At 42.7% G+C, this 16434-nt stretch overlaps 1 protein-coding gene across 1 annotated transcript in view; it reads left to right on the top strand.

Annotated features, from left to right (window-relative positions):
- col9a1b (collagen, type IX, alpha 1b) overlaps positions 1-16434 on the top strand; it is an 18854-nt gene extending 2420 nt beyond the window's left edge. Inside the window, exons 4-38 of the mRNA XM_083988376.1 lie at positions 412-498; positions 856-988; positions 1323-1719; positions 2758-2856; positions 3933-3995; positions 4100-4135; positions 4239-4301; positions 5334-5387; positions 5758-5793; positions 5897-5920; positions 6035-6088; positions 7188-7241; positions 7457-7489; positions 7581-7637; positions 7748-7801; positions 9304-9357; positions 9477-9530; positions 9666-9719; positions 9824-9877; positions 10000-10053; positions 10140-10193; positions 10342-10395; positions 11021-11065; positions 11188-11241; positions 11327-11380; positions 11487-11540; positions 12126-12197; positions 12375-12410; positions 12513-12557; positions 12660-12692; positions 12798-12944; positions 14202-14256; positions 15159-15347; positions 15441-15518; positions 16191-16434. Coding sequence (XP_083844502.1) covers positions 412-498; positions 856-988; positions 1323-1719; positions 2758-2856; positions 3933-3995; positions 4100-4135; positions 4239-4301; positions 5334-5387; positions 5758-5793; positions 5897-5920; positions 6035-6088; positions 7188-7241; positions 7457-7489; positions 7581-7637; positions 7748-7801; positions 9304-9357; positions 9477-9530; positions 9666-9719; positions 9824-9877; positions 10000-10053; positions 10140-10193; positions 10342-10395; positions 11021-11065; positions 11188-11241; positions 11327-11380; positions 11487-11540; positions 12126-12197; positions 12375-12410; positions 12513-12557; positions 12660-12692; positions 12798-12944; positions 14202-14256; positions 15159-15347; positions 15441-15518; positions 16191-16387 — 2681 coding nt within the window. The 3' untranslated portion in view covers positions 16388-16434. The remainder of the gene's footprint in view (positions 1-411; positions 499-855; positions 989-1322; positions 1720-2757; positions 2857-3932; positions 3996-4099; positions 4136-4238; positions 4302-5333; positions 5388-5757; positions 5794-5896; positions 5921-6034; positions 6089-7187; positions 7242-7456; positions 7490-7580; positions 7638-7747; positions 7802-9303; positions 9358-9476; positions 9531-9665; positions 9720-9823; positions 9878-9999; positions 10054-10139; positions 10194-10341; positions 10396-11020; positions 11066-11187; positions 11242-11326; positions 11381-11486; positions 11541-12125; positions 12198-12374; positions 12411-12512; positions 12558-12659; positions 12693-12797; positions 12945-14201; positions 14257-15158; positions 15348-15440; positions 15519-16190) is intronic.

Raw genomic sequence — 16434 nt, 5'->3', positions numbered from 1 at the left:
TGCCAAGTTAGGGTGTGCAGCTGTGTGCCAGTATAGAAATGTGCACTCAGTGGTAATGCTGCAGCATAATGCCTTGACAAATACAGTTAACATTAACAGTGTTAGATGTTTAATGTAACGCTGGTCCGCAGCATGACAAATGGAGACATTAAGAGTCTGTTATGTGTGAACTATTTATACAAACTTGATAAAGGCCTTTAACTTCCTGTCCAGATGTGCACGGACAGGCAAATCTAGAGCTTAAGTGTTAAAGAGGAAACCACAAACAGTGAGAGACAGTCTAATATTTATTCAAGGAAGTGGTGCAGCTTTCCAAACACTGAGCTTTTATTCACTTGTAACACACACACACATGCACACACTATATAACTACTAACTGGGCTTTTTTCTCTCTCTCTTTCCATGTTGCAGCTGTGCAATTTTCACCTCAAGTTAGTATTCATCTGGAGCAGCAGTCCATGTGCCCTCAGATAAGTGTTGGGGAGGATCGCTTCCCAGGTGGATGCACAAAAAATGAGCATACTGTAGTGTCTTGTCTTTTTTACTTTTACTTTTTAATTTTTTTTATTGGGCATATAATGCTAGTCTAATCTAGTCTAATATACTGAATATAATTCTCCATTTAATGTGGAATTATTATTTTTTTTTAAATCTATTATTGCAAGGAATCTGTACTATATAGTGTAGGGGGTGGGCACTTTCCCTCTATAGAGATGTTTTAGGAATGATTAAGATTAAAAGATGAAGTAGAGGTCCTTCACCATGGAAAATTATCAACTCAATATCCTGAGGGACTATTACCAGACCTCTGAGATGATTCTATATATAACCACTCTTCTGTCCCTGTGCCCTCAGGATTTTACATTATGTCCCAGTTCCACATTGCTGAGCTGGCAAGAAGGGGCACTGTGAAAAGGGTTGTTGGATCATCTCCTCAGCATGTTGCTTATCAAATAGGCCCAGCATTCAACTTCAGAATCAACACAAGGTAAGCTGCGTGGTTCTGTGAGTGCAGACTGACACCTAGTGGTCGAGCTGGTATAACCTCATTTACCCTGTCCATGGTCCTGAATGTCAAACACTGGTCATATGTAACTTCACATTCCTTATGTACTGATAGTTTAAATGATACTGCATGAATATAAGATGTTATATGAGTAAATGCAGGGTTAGAGTAAGAATAGAATAAGTATTAATTCTGAGAAAAGCTGATGAAAGAGTAGTATTCAGTGCACAGAGCATAAATCCTTATTGGAATACAGATATTTAATAGGAAATGTAAAAGTTGGGGTTTTCACAATAGTCCCTCTTCTGTGTTTCAGATCAGCTTATCCCCTCGGGCTCCCAGAGGACTTCGTATTTGTTGCTGTGTTGCGCATGAGCGCCAGCACCATCAATAAAAACTGGAATATCTGGCAAATGCAGGATATGAATGGCAACGAGCAGCTGGCTGTCAGACTCAACGGGGAGTCGAAGTCTCTGGAGTTTACCTTCACTGCACTGGGCAGTGGGAGGCAGACTGTTGTTTTCAGCCCTCAGGCTTCTCTTTTCAATGATCAGTGGCACAGAGTCCTGCTGGATGTCCGCAGGCACTCTGTCACCCTTCTGGTCGACTGTGTCATAGTTGGGTCTCAGAGCATACCGCCACGGCAAAGAGTCAGTCTGGATGGGTTCACGTTGATAGGAAAACTCAAGGACAACCCAGTGATGGCGATCCCGGTAGGCCTAAACGCCTGTTATCTCCCTGTGCTTTTGTTGCTTTTGCAACTAAAGCTGCTTTAAAGACCTGCAAAGGTTCCACAACAGTACTAAAGTTCACCCAAGCATCAAAGCAGGAGCACTTGTATCATTATTTGACTTTGTGCCTTTTCATATTTTAGAGCCTATTTCATTACATTTCCAGTGGAAATATTCAGGCTTAACTGAATTTAAATGGTGCATGTACACTCAGTTAATTTACGGTACAGGCTGCATGCAAAATATTAAAGGAGCTCTTAAAATGATGAATTGTTGTTTTTCACCATTGTGGCGTTTTTCCGGTCCACATATAATAGGTTTATGATAGATTATCATTTTAAAAAATCATATTAACCTCTTTTGCATGAAAACAAACCTCCTCATTTAGTATTTTGAGGTGAAATCTACAGCCCTTTGCATTAAAGCCACCTTTACACCCCTAATATACCCGTTTAAAAGGTAATTTTTGATCAGATGCATGGGCTTTAACTCTACAGCCTCTTCTGATTGTTCCTCTGCAGACGTGCAAAATCCCTGGAATCCCTGCAGTGTTTTCTCACTAACCTGTTTGAATGCTCTCTGGCAACGTCCACCACTGCTTCTACTACAGTACAAGTCAGCTGTCTGCCCCATTCTGTGCTTTGCCGACAAATATGTGGAATTTGTGGCAGTTCGTGGTGAAAAATAAACCTATGAGCCGTGCACAGGCTAAAGCATCCTGCAGAGGGCTGCCATGCCATGCAGCTCAGGTGCACGGTTTCCAAAGACTCTGCATTGTGCGCCACACAGATCCCGCGATAATAGATATAACCCCCTATGCCCCATAGTCATGTCAAAATATGTCCCACACTGTTTCTAACTTGTTTTTGCTTCACTTATTTTTCTTACATGCTGCAAAATGGCGCAGTCGGTACATGGCTGTTGTACTGTAACATTGGTTAGGACGAGTAGCTACACTGTGTTTGGTTATCCGTAGTGATATTAAACTGAAGTCTTCTTTCCCCTTGTTTGTGTATAAAGTTTGAACTGGAGTCGATGCTGATTCACTGCGATGTGACGCGCGCCAGGGCTGAAGCTTGTTATGACCTCCCGGCCAAGACATCGGTAAGAATGAAAGCTGTGAATGAACTATAACCTCCTGAGAGTGCAGTTGGAGGTTTTTGAGGGCATGAATGAATGAGATTCAGAGGAGCCAAAGGTGCCTTCACTGGAGAGAAATAAGATCACGCAGCGTCCATGTGCCGTGCGTAAAAATCTGATCTTTGGGTCTTTGGCTCCACTTTTTTTCCCTTATGTTGTCTTTTCAGTAGAGAGCAAAATTCAATTTGTCACAGCAGAAAATATATGTTAATAAAAACACTGGGTCGTGTCAGAAGTTAAATGACCCGCTGATCCTGCCCATTGGTGGCGTCCGAGGTGTGGCCCCTCCCCGCGTTGTCCCCTCCGCCAACCCTCCAATCGCTTCCTGTAACAGGGCATTGTATGAATAAACATGAGCCCCTGATGGCGGTGGGACCTCGGACGGTCTAGATAGCCGGAGGGGATTTAGTTGGGTTGTTTTGTCGGGGGCTCCCTCAGCCCAACAATTCCCAGAGAAAGGACTTACAACTTTTACCTTTCCTGCTGCCCACGGGGAGATCATGGCTCGGGCCCCCAGCGTTAGAGGGCCACTTCTGGTGCTGCTCCTGCAGTTTGTCCTTATTTGCTCCGCTCAAGTAAGACTTATGTTTCCCACTATCTCTGTTTGTGCTCTCTCTATTTGTCTCCATAGACTGCTGTGACAGAGGTGCAGGTGAGTGTTCTCCTGAGTAACACGATCCATTTATAGCTGTGGTAAGATGTTGGAGTTGTTTTATTTAGTACATTTATTGGACCGTCTGGGGGGGGAAAAGTAAGATGCACCACTTTTTGTCTGGAGTTTGCCTTTGAAAGCTAAACCTTTACAAAACACCATCTATTGCTGACTTATTTCAGCAAGCAGAAATCATCTCTACAGGCTGTATACTATTTCAGTGTATGAGATGGGTTGTCTTCTGGCACCATACAATAAGGTGGTGCACCTGCTGTGTTTTTTCTTCTTCTTCATATTGTCTGTGTAGCAGTGTGTCAGTGTAAGAAATAACAAAAACTGGAAGGATAGTCTTCACAAATTTAAGCTGTTGTTTTATTATTGTATGATAATTCTTTTTACTCAGAGGAGTGACGCACCTTCTGGCCCTCCTGGACCTGCAGGTGTCCCAGGAATTGATGGCATTGCTGTAAGTGCTGTTAGCTCTCTAACACGGTCTATATATTGTGGCAGATGCTTTGCCAGTGGTTCACTATCTCCTATGCTGAAAGCCTCCGATCTCTTCTGTTGCAGGGGGAGAGGGGAGCAGATGGCGAGGATGGTCCTCCTGTAATTATAACATTTTTAATACAAAATTCAAATGATGTATCGCATTGCTTTGCATTTGTGTTGAATTTGTGTGCGGTGTGCATGTGGGACCCTTTCTTTGTAGGGGCCTGATGGAGATGCAGGCAAACCTGGCTCTTCAGGGTTACCTGGAATTCCTGGAAACGATGTGAGTCCTCTACGTTAGATAGATGTTTTATGTATTTAGTATCTGGAGCGTCATTTCTGACCACAGTGAAACTTCACCTCAGCCGAGGGGTGGAACTACAAAGAGTGATCCTCCCACCTCATAAGTTATGTTCACACTTATTAGTTTCCAGTGACCAATGATATTTCAGATGTAGAAGGGAATGTGAGGAATTTATTAAACAGGATGAGCAAATCCAAATTTCCTTTGTAGCTGAGTGTAATTAACTTTGGCTCCTTTCAGGGTTTAAAGGAAGGTTATGAAAACATCCTAACATAACACTGGTGCTGATGATAACCTGGCAGAGAGGGGCTGTAGATTAATTTAGTCCACCTTAAATGTTTAAATGGATACTGTATCAATTTATTACAAAACCCCCTCAGAATATGTTGTTATAAACTGTTATAAAATATATTTGTGTAGTCACAGTGTATTATAATTGAGTGTTGTGCCCTGCTACATCTACCAGGAGTCCTGAAACAATAGCAGCTTTGTTAGCCGGCCGCTGTTGGTGTCTCCTGTTGAGAATCCTCAAAACAGTGTGGAATGATTTCTTTCAATGGGCTTGTTTGAAATGAGCCAGAGGAATGCTGCTCTCTGCTTGGTTTGCACTCTGGGAGCTCTGCCCTCTGCCCTGCTGCTGACTTTTTCTGCATGTCTGTTAAATTGAACACACTCTTGAGGACTCTTTAATTCCAATGTGACTGACAAACATGAAGCAGCAGTGCAGTGCAGTGCAGTGCTGCAGCACTTTTAGAGTAGGTGGTTAATAGTCAAGTTAATCCCATTTATAGATACATAGAACTCCTCCCACTGGAGTATGATTGTGTTATGATGTAATATCATAGAGATGTGAAATATTGACAGGTGGGGGAAAGTAATAGCTGCTCAGGGATTAGGTACTTTTTACTTTGTAATGTTTTTAAAAAATATATAAGGTGATAAAAATAGACATTAAAGTGCTGTAAACTATGTTTTGATGCATTAGTTAAGCCTGATATCTCCTCTCTGCAGGGTTTGACTGGCCCTATTGGAGATCCTGGGCCCGACGGTCCACTCGGACAGAAAGTGAGTGACTAATGAGCCTTTTCTTTCCTGCTTTAGAGACTGTCAGTGAAATGGTGCCAAGCTGCTGTCCAGTCTTTTGGCATGGCAGCGAGAGCCGCAGTGCATAAACCAATTCCTCATGACAAATGAGACTTAATCCTGCAAGTCTTCTGTGTAATCTCCGTGGGGAATGAAGCCCCAACATTGGTCCTCATTAGGCTAAACATTGCTGGGTCAAATGGGCCCAGCTCAGTCATGTGATGAGCTGGAGGAATGTTAACTTGGACCGTCTGCGGGGCTAACACCACTCAATTTCACCTGAACACAGTATTTCAGTGTTTGTCTGTCAAAGTCTGTCTGTGTATCTCATGTATTTCTCATCATCCTATAGGGTGAACCTGGAAAACCTGGACCTCGTGGGGTGGCTGTGAGTAGCATTTCCCAGTAAAGCTGTCAGTACATCAAACACTGATATGGAAAATCCTTATATATATTTCATACTGAGTTATACTGTGTGTGTCTCTCTTTAGGGTGTTGGGCCAGATGGATCCACTGTAAGTCATTTGTTGATACTCACATCCACACAAGCAATCCCAGACCTTACATTAAATGTAGTTTTTTATCAGAGTTGTGTTAGTATTGAATACATGAAATGTGTCTTTGTACAGGGACCACTCGGGCCTGGAGGGCTTCCAGGTGAAGTGGGGAAAGGTGGACCACCTGTGAGTAGAGATAATAATAGATTGTTACCTTTTTTAAGTAGAATTTCATATTAGAAAACACATGTCAACACTGAACACTGTCCTCATGAGCACTCAGGTCGTGGTGCAATATGATGCCACTGGCCAGTCATAGAACAGATGTGTTTATCTTCAGTCCAGGGTTGAAGTTAAAATGACTTCATGTAGGCGAGGCCACATTCACCGCAACTTGGCTGCAGATGATTTAGAGCACACTCCATCTTTACGATGTCATCATTTGATTTGTGAAAACACAACATATCTGTGTCAGTGGGTTGAAAGTAAGACCCTGAGCCGTTACAAATCTATTCCAACACATGTGTATACTGTACGTAATACATATATAACAACAAACATATGCACCATATACTGATTATGTAAACAGTCTGTAAAGTTCTGTACCTCACCAACCTTACAGTAAAACACCTTCTTGCCAGACTGAACATGTAGAGCCAGTATTTTTAGCCCTTCTCACATATTCTAAGATAACTTAAAATTTGATTTAAGGTGAAAAAAATCAACACCTCATATAAAATATTCAGAACTTCATCTGACTATATCACCTCAGAAGTCATTTTTATAGGTATATTTCATTTCCCAGACTTGATCTCTACTTTCTAGTTAAGATTCATATTTGACTTATTTTCATTATAATTTTGCCCTTTGGCCATAGTTGCCTGTATCTGCCACCAGACATTGGATTTCCCACCAGTTATTATGAATATACAAATATAGTTACTGCACACTTCACCATGTGTACTGATGAATGTCAGATAAATGTCATAAATGAATGTCATAAATAATTATCATCACCTGTAACTGGAAAGTAAAGATTGTCCATTTACACGATTTTTCTTTTTCTTTAATTTTCTTTTCTTTTCTTTTTTTTTCTTTTTTTTTTTTTTTTTACTAATTAAACATTACAATTGTAATGGTGTAGAAAAACTACCTTAACAATTGTAGGCTGGTAGTAATTGAATGGTTCTATGAATGCTTTGATGCAAATCTGTATTTTATTTTCTGTAGCAAGATGAGTTTTTTTTTTTTTTTTTTTTTACACATTTTATGTCTCTTCCCACAGGGGGCCATGGGTGTGAGAGGACCACAGGGACCTCGTGGACCAACAGGAGCCAGAGTAAGTGACATCTCACAAGATTTGCCAATGAATCCATTTGACTTTTTACAAGGGGAGGATCATGATAGGAGCATGAAATTAATTTGGCCTTGCTGGTGCTGCCACTTGTGCACGCTGCCGTCCTTCCTCCAGTGATTTACAAGCTCCTTGGAGCCTTCATAGTGTCCATAGCTCACAATAGGAACGTGCTAACTTGTTTTCCCTCTCAATTTCAGGGTGCAGCTGGAATGCTTGGCAGCACCGACCTGGTAAGACTTTGGTTTTGAGGGGGGTTTTTTTCTTACAAAAAATATCCTGCAGTGTATTTTCCAAATTGTTTTTTTTTTTGCTGTTGTTTAGTGTCCAAATGCTTGTCCACCTGGGACCTCTGGACATCCTGGCCTCCCTGGCATGAAGGTAAGTAACACAGTTGAGGGGTTTTGTGTTGCTCTTAAATCACTTTAGTGTCTCCAAACATACAGCTGTGTGTTTTACTGCTGCTTCTTTTATTCTCTGTCCGTTTCCAGGGCCACAAAGGTGTGAAAGGTGAAGCAGGAGAACCTGGGAAACAAGGGCACAAGGTAAAATACGCTCCAGCCAGAGCAAAATATGTCAACCATATCTAGTCTGATAAGAAATGTTACGTTCTCTAGATCAACGCAGTGATTTATACTGACATACAGCTGCACAAATAGTTACTTAAAAACACCACAACTGTCACACACGCCACGCCAACGCACCACATTAGATAGGAATTATCCCCGACATAAATGTAAAGAAGTGATTCCCAACACCTTTGAGACAAGTATTATTTGTGCTGCTCTATTTCAAGAGGGAGTGATACATGCCTGTGTGTAATGCCTCTGACTCCTTGTAATGCACGGAGGATGATTTATTTGAAATGATGTTCAAGCACAACTACCCTCTCCCCGTAATGTGTCCATGCACTATATAAATGGAAATGAGTCTGGGCCTATCTCCCTTTATCACCCCCCGTGCCAGGATATGATTTACTGTCAGTCTGCGCTCCGTCCCAGAGAATGATTTTCTCCTTCGTTGAAAGTTTCATTTGAGCTTCTTTTTTGTCTCTTTTCCATTCACAAAATTCACACGCATAAAGATGTTTATTGTTAACAATGGTAAAACAAAAACACCAGATGTTATGCTGGGGTTGAGAGTCTATTATTTTATCATATTGAAAAAGAAGACGAATTGAAATATAAAATAAGTATGTATTTGGATGACTGAACTCTGGCACATGGTTGTAGGCCTATATGGCGCGGCTCACGCAGTACCTCACTTCATATTACTGTACTACATATTACATAAAACAATATTGCCGCAGCCAAATGAATAAATAAACACAACTTTTTATTTATTTATTTACTTTTTCATAAAACCACCAGACATTGAGGATATTTCTTTGAATCATTCAAGAGTCTGGATTGCTCTGAGAGACTCAAAACGCTGCCTCCATTACAACAAGGTGCATCTTATGAGTATCAGATAATCAGATTCAACAAAATCATTTCTTAATTTTCTCATCTCTCTGTTGCTCTGTGATGTAAACAAACGCCAACCTTCGTGACCTGTGTGCTTGCCTTCCACTCCATGATCAGCTATCTATTGTTTACACGTCTTAATAGCCAGTTCCCGTACACATAATTAAACGGAGAAGTTGCCTTTTTAACAACGGAAAATGTGCACAGCCTCAGACCCAGACTGTGATTTATCTTAATGGATGTGCCTCCTCAGGTCTACCACAGAGTCAGCATATAAATTATTTGTAATTCGCAAAGCAGGGGAACGGTAATTTGGAGTTAAATTGTCTGCTTTTGCCCCCCCTCCTCCTCCCTGCAATCCATTAAGAAGTGGGTATTAAACACATCTCAGACTGGCTGCCTCATTCTCTATTCAACACACAGTGGATTGGAGCAGCCTGCCAGTTAGTTTTTGGGAAAGAGAAGGAAATAGATGCACTGATGCATCATGTGTGCGGATTTAGTTTCACTCTTATAATGTAGTTAAATACGCTGTGCAGTGTTTGATCCCATTGACCTCCGTTTTTTTTTTCTTCTGTCAGGGTGAGGAGGGAGACCAGGGAAGTCCAGGAGAGGTCGGATCCCAAGGACCAACGGTAAGTTAGCTGTATTTATTAGATGATCGTTCAGTCTTTTTCGTGTTACAGTTTGTTCTTGCTCTTTGGTCTCTTTTCCCTACTCACTGAGACACCTGCTGGATCTGTTGTTACTTCAGGGCCCTCAGGGAATTCGTGGAGCCATGGGAATGATGGGCACCAAAGGAGAGATGGTAAGTCTGTTTATGATTCTTAATCCCTCGGTGCCCCTTATATACTTTAGATTCTTCCTGAATTACAACCAAGAACTGTTGTCTAAATCGTTTTTAAAAAATCATTAACCTAATATTAACATTATTCTCTGGCAGGGAGCTCGAGGTCTTGATGGAGAGCCTGGTCCCCAGGGTGTTGCAGGAGCGACTGTAAGTTTGTGCCACAATATAAATGCTTTTGTTTTTAAAGCAAAAAATAATGGTCTCTATGAGTCATATACCATTCTCTATACCATATACCGTTATCATTTCAGGGGGATCTAGGCCAGAGAGGTGTGATGGGCGAGCCAGGGCCTAAAGGTGAAACGGTTAGTGGACACACATCCTCATCATGGACATGAACATTTTTTCAAAGGTCAAAAATAAATGTTTTCTGCAGCTGTTATAGATGGACATACCATACTAACTGTAATGTCGCTGTGTTGTTCAGGGTGCTCTAGGAGCCAGAGGAATCACAGGCCTGCCAGGTCCCAAGGGAGAAGCTGTGAGTGTCTCATCATGGACTTCAAATGAAAATGTTTTTCAGATAGATTTTGTTTAACATTTTTTTATTCTCCTTTTCATCACCAGGGCTTACCGGGCGTGGATGGTCGCGAAGGTATTCCTGGGATGCCCGGAGCAAAGGTAGAGCATCAGTTGTACCGATTCATTTGTTATTTTTATGTCTTATTTTTATTACAAATTGTTTTACTTCTATTGAAAAGAAAACATGGCTTGGTTATTCCGCTGTTAGGAGCAATATCAGCTGAAGTTTCTCACTGTCTCCCTGCAGGGAAGCATTGGGAAGTCAGGTGTTCCTGGAGAGGTTGGACTTCAGGGGCTTCCTGTGAGTATGACCTTTAACCCAAACTGTCAAGACCAACTCCGATTGGATGCACCTGAGTAAACCCCCCCAGGAGTCATTTAAAGCAACACAGCCTCTGCATGCAGCATCACAATACCTTCTGTATTGCACAGTCCTGCAGCAAATAGCTGCAGTCAAAGCAATGATTAACTTGTACACTTATGATGATATGTAAGCAAACCTGTTTTTTTTATTTGAATCCCACACTGCTGCGATGTTGAACACATGCAGCAGGCTGTACTGTCAGCCACTGTTTACCGTCCTCCTCGGGCATAAAGCTTTCCCAGCCCTCTGATCTGTGATTAGTCTAATGAAAGGTACTAATGAGAATCAATTGGCAAACATGGACACTCTGATGGTGGCAGCAGTTAGATTTAATCAATAGGTTTTGTCTGGGTTAAAGTCATCACCTAATTTAAATACCAAGATCACCCTTTTCACCTTAATCTTATTTAGGTTAAAAGGTTATATATATTTATTTTCCACCGAGCTGACCTTCTTCTAACTGGGAGGTGAATTCCCTCACAAGAATAACATTTGCTGGGTTGCTGGTGGAAATATTTCTCCTTCTTGTTGTATCTCTTCAAGATCTGTTCTGTTTTTTCAGGGTCTGCCTGGTGCACCTGGACAAAAAGGCCTGAGTGGCCCTAAGGTTGTTTGTTTGTTCATTTATTAAATATTAAATGTTGTTTCTTGAATTCGGTATTATTATTATTATTATATTATTTTGCTCTTACATTGTCAGACTCTGACCTATTGGCTGTGTCTGTGCAGGGTGATTCTGGTCAGCCAGGCCTTCCTGGAACAATGGGACCAGCGGGTAAAACAGTAAGTACGAGCAGCAGACAGGTTGTTGAGACGCTGCCCTGATCTTTGTCACCACTGTCGTGCTTATGTGTTATTTCACTGACAGGGTGAGCGCGGAGAGCAGGGGGAGTTGGGACCTGTCGGACCCATCGGTGAACCTGTAAGTATTATGTTTCAGCTGAATCTCCACCGTCTTTAACTCCCTTATTTTATTTGAAATTTAAATGAAATCCCCTTTCTTTGTCATATTTTTCTCTTCTCTACAGGGAAGTATAGGAGAGCTAGGTCCTACAGGTTCAGCTGGCAAGCCAGGTGCCAGAGTAAGTTGTAAACACACGCACGCAAACTAATTCAATTTACATTTTAAGTAATTAATTTCTACTCTACAAATGTAGCTTGTTTTTCATGCAGATGAGCTCAATATTTCATCCTTGTATTACTAACACTTTGAATATGAGAAGCTGAGAGAGGCTGCAGACTCAGAGTGTGCAGTCTTGGCTGTTGTTTCACTGGAATGTCTCAGAGAATAGACCGAGCCGGGTTCTCACATGGGGTCTATTTTCACAGTAAGGGGAGACTAGAAAGCAGCAGACTGAATGAGCCCTCTGTTCTCCTGGCATTCCTGAGACAGTCGGCCAGTGATCAAAGAGGGGAATGGCACACACAAACATAGCAATGCTAAGCTTCCAGGAGCTCAGTGTGTGGATGGACCCCACTGCACAATGCATCTTCACTTTTATTCTGAAGATATTCATTATAACTGATGTCTATGCACTTTCAGAGATGCTAACAGGTGTCATACTTTATGACAGACAGAGCTGAGGTGCATCGTTTTGTCTTTTTAAAGCCTCCAAAATCTATGTAACCCTTCTTGGATGATTGTACTCACGAATCCCTTGTTACAGGGACCCAAAGGTGACCCTGGACTTCCTGGTCTCCCTGGTCCTCATGGCCTTCCTGGGGTGAAAGGAGAGCGGGTAAGAAACCACCACAGACACTCAGACACCTTTTCTTTTCTTGTTCCGAGTCCAGGGCCGTTGTCTTGAACAGTAGGAGAAGATTAATGATCAACAACAAATAGATGATTATCTCTCTGTAGTGTGGACAAATCGTTAAGCTAATGAACACGTTTTCCTTCGTTTTTTTTATTACAGGGAGATCGTGGAGAACCAGGACCCAAAGGAGAGCAGGTATGGAATCCAGATACTAAGTAATTCTTCCTTAATGGTCATAGTGCTGCGTTGAAATAAGAGGCATGTTGCTTTTGTAAAATCATCACTGTGTTTTCACAGGGAGGACAAGGTGATGAGGGAAACCCCGGCGACAAAGGGGAACTTGTAAGTTGTTAAATCAATGTTGCTCATTTAACGTATTGTAACGACTCAACAATCAGGACAGAATCTCACCACAGCACAAATGTGTCTGTTTCATTGTCATAGGGTGAAGCAGGGGATGCTGGAGCTAAAGGAGATGTGAGTTTAAACAGATTATTGTAACATGGTACCCCTGTTGTTGTTGTTTCTTGTGAAATTGTATTATAATGTTCTCTCTGCTCTGGTGTCCTATTTTCTATTTAGCTTGGTAACCTTGGCGATCCTGGCAAAAGAGGTCCTGAAGGAAGTCGAGGCCAGCCCGGCGTCGAGGGGCCGCCTGGCTCACCTGGACCCCGGGGCATGCAGGGAAACAGAGGCCCACCTGGAGTCAGGGGGACCCAGGGACCTGCGGTAGGTCACCTCAAGACAGAGTATATAGAAAGAGCGGGCTCTAGTTTCGTAGACCAGGCGCAGTCTAGGCGCAGCGCATCAGACATGACGGGACAAACGATATAGATATGATTTCATTCGTTTCATTAAATAGTAGTTGTTGTGATTATTTATTGCATTTAAATGCCTGAAACTGTGGAAACCTGCCTGTGGGGTTTTGGTGACATGTGCGCACTGTGCACCGGTGAGCCAAACCACCACTGCACCGGCTGCGCTTCGCCTTGCGCAGAGAGTAGACCAGGTTGGAGCTGGCGGGCTTTCAGAGCACCTTCTGCGCAGCTTTTTGGCACAAAACTTTCACTGCGCCAAGCTGAATCTGTGACACCTCCCCCTGCTGCGCCGCCACACCCATCTCGGCGCACCTCGGTCCACCAAACTGCCAAACTGACTGTGTGCCATGTTGCACTGCACTAAACTGGCACTGCGCCACCTTGCGCAGCGCCACGAAACTAGAGCCCAGAGTGTCAAGAGAAGACATGTGCAGGGAAACAAAGCCAAACAACCAAGAGTTGCAAAAAAAAAACTCTCAGGCCTTAACATTGTGACTGAGTACAAATATTTACATGGAAATGATGATTTGTCTTTTTAAGGTCAATAAAGGCAGTAGGTCATCATGTAGTCAGTTTCTGTATCACTTGATCCATCTAATACTTATTCCTTATCTAACATTTATAATGGATTCTGGTCAAGTGGATACGGGGGGGTGGGGGGGGCGACTCATTTTTGGATGTCTACAGAACATACAGAGAGAACGTAGGTAGAGGCCATTATGAAGTCCCTCTGGGCTGGACGCTTCTCCCTGCACACTTTTATCTTTGTCCTTCTTATTATTTTTTTTTAACTTTTGCAAATAAACTCCAAAACTCTAAACCCCTATTTTTTTTTTCTTTTAGCAGCAGGGAATTAATCAAAACACAGGAGCAAGATGCCCTAAAAATGTTGTCTTGTTTGGGAATTCAAAATGTTTGCACCCGTGCTGAAACCCACTGTAGTAAATGGACACGGTCCTCGAGGATGATCTGTAAAATCCCAGCTCGGTTGTAACACCTGTGTTGTACAAAATGCAGCAGATGTTGTAGTTTTTAAGTCGTAGTCCTCCACCTAAAGTGAAAGTACATCATCGGCGTCGTCTTCACTGGATAACAGGTGCTGCGGAGCTTTGACGTAAATGTTTCGGACACTGTAATGAAATCTATTAAGTCATCTTTTTCTTTCCAGGGTAAAGAGCCGAGTGATCAGCACATCAAACAAGTTTGCATGCGAGTCATGCAAGGTAAGAAATATAGGCCTTTGACCCCATTTATCATCCCTTTGGGCCTCATTTCTCAACTTTAATCTGTCCCAGAATGTCTCATTACACCACACGTAGATCCGCCCCTCTGCTGTTTCATTGATCTGGCCGGTTGCCGAATACTCTGAAGTTCAAAAAGGGAAAGTCTCATAACCAAAACATGAAATAAGCTTCAGCCTTTGTTTATTTGATGGATGAAAAAATCCCTTCCCCCAAGCTGTAGAAATGTTTCACTGAAGTCACGACCTCTGTTCTCTTCATTCTTCTGCTCCTACGTCTTCACAACTCATCTCCTACACTCATGCCTTTTTTATACCCCCATGTGCTAAAAAATTAATTTCACCTCCAGCAGACCCGCACTCCCCTGCTCCAAGCAAAGAGTCTGCCTGGAAAGGAAATCTTGAAAAAAAAGAGAGCAGTTGAACAGCCACTGCATGAATTTTCATCAGCAAGCCAGGAAACTGGAATCCAAAGTGCAAAGTACCATGCAGCAAAGAGCCACGGGAGATTAATATTAGATCCTTTGCACCATGAACATACATTTTCTGTCGCTGATTGTTTGAAATAAAGAGTATTATCTTATTTTCTGCTCAATTTACTGGGGTTCTATGGAAAAGGTTGGAAAACAGGCGAAGCTCGAGGGATATCGTGACCACGGTTTCACCTCGCTCTGCTTAACTCTTCAACTCATGTACAAAAGCTGCTGGACCATCTCCTCCATGAGGTTGCTTCTGGCTTTTAGAAATGAGCTTTCATATGCCATGGCGAGATTTATTACCAAGTGTTATGTTGAAAAAATCCCTTTATAACACTAAGGCTACAGCTGCTAAGTAACATTTGATGTGTTTCATCATGTGTTTTTTTCTTCTGCTGTGCTCCAACAGAACAGCTGGCCCAGTTAGCAGCTAGTTTAAGGCGGCCAGAGTCTGGCGTGGCTGGTTTACCTGGAAAACCTGGACCTCCGGGGTCTCCCGGGGCTCCAGGAGACAATGGCTTCCCTGGACAGTCTGGAGCAAGAGGACTTCCAGGACTCAAAGGGCCACCAGGGCTTTTAGGAGTGAAAGGACCTAAAGGTAATACAGCTGCTTACGCTGGTGAAAAAATGCCACATTGTCAGTGTGTGATGTTTGTTCACTAATATCTTTGTTACATAATACCTGTTACAGGTGAGATGGGAGACAGAGGCTCCAGGGGGCCCACTGCACGAGGACCTAAAGGTCAGCCAGGACCTCCTGGACTTCCCGGTGAGTAAATGAGTAAATCTAAACAATACAGATGTTCCTGTATGTACAATGAAAGTGTTTTTGTTGCTTTAAGACAGTGGTACTTGGACCCCTAATGGTACTTTGTGTAATTGCAAGGGGTACTTTAAAGTTTAAACCATTAACTATCATTTGATTGAGTGACCCTTACAGACATTTATATTTTACTAAAATGGTGAGCCAACAAGCTGAGCTAAGCTAAGGCCAATCCCATATGTTTTAATGGGAAATTGCTCATATTTGAATAAGAAGCCACATTTTGATGGTTTTGATTCACTCTCATTTGTCTTTTTAAAGACAAACTCCAGACAGTCTCCATTAATTTCTTCATTGGTCTTTTGGGCAAAAAAATATGCAGGGGGTCCAGTGCCCTGTAAAGGTTGAGAATCACTGCTTAAGACATAGGGGGTAAAAATCCACACACCCTCCTTGATTGTTGAATCCAGGCTCTGGCTCCTTCAAATTGACACTGATACTGAGTTAGCAGGGAATCTCTTGAAGAGCAGTATGAACAGGAAGAATGATCGCAGCAACCACAACCTCACTCGCTGCATAAAAGAGTGTGCAGCTGTTGTGTTAAGACAGACTTGGAAAAACATGAACCCATCCATAATCCAGCGAATGGCATCATCAAAATGCATTTTGTGATCACAGGTGAGCCGGGCAAACCTGGCTACGGTCGGGACGGTCGAGACGGGCAGAGGGGACCCCCGGGTGTTCATGGACAGGCCGGTGTGCCCGGGCCCCCCGGTGGGGCCGGTCCTAATGGTTACTGCGACCCATCTGCCTGCAACCTCCAGGCGGGGGCCGCCCACCAGTCTCTGGATGTGAAGGGACCCGCAGGGAACTAAGAGCCACTCTGGCAGAGACAGAAAGACTGGTGGATTATCTCCCCGGA

This window comes from Trachurus trachurus (genome assembly GCF_905171665.1).
Source record: "Trachurus trachurus genome assembly, chromosome: 15".
NCBI classification, from domain to species: Eukaryota; Metazoa; Chordata; class Actinopteri; order Carangiformes; family Carangidae; genus Trachurus; species Trachurus trachurus.
The sequence above is the reverse complement of the archived record's forward strand: the minus strand, read 5'-3'. Positions and strand labels throughout refer to the sequence as shown.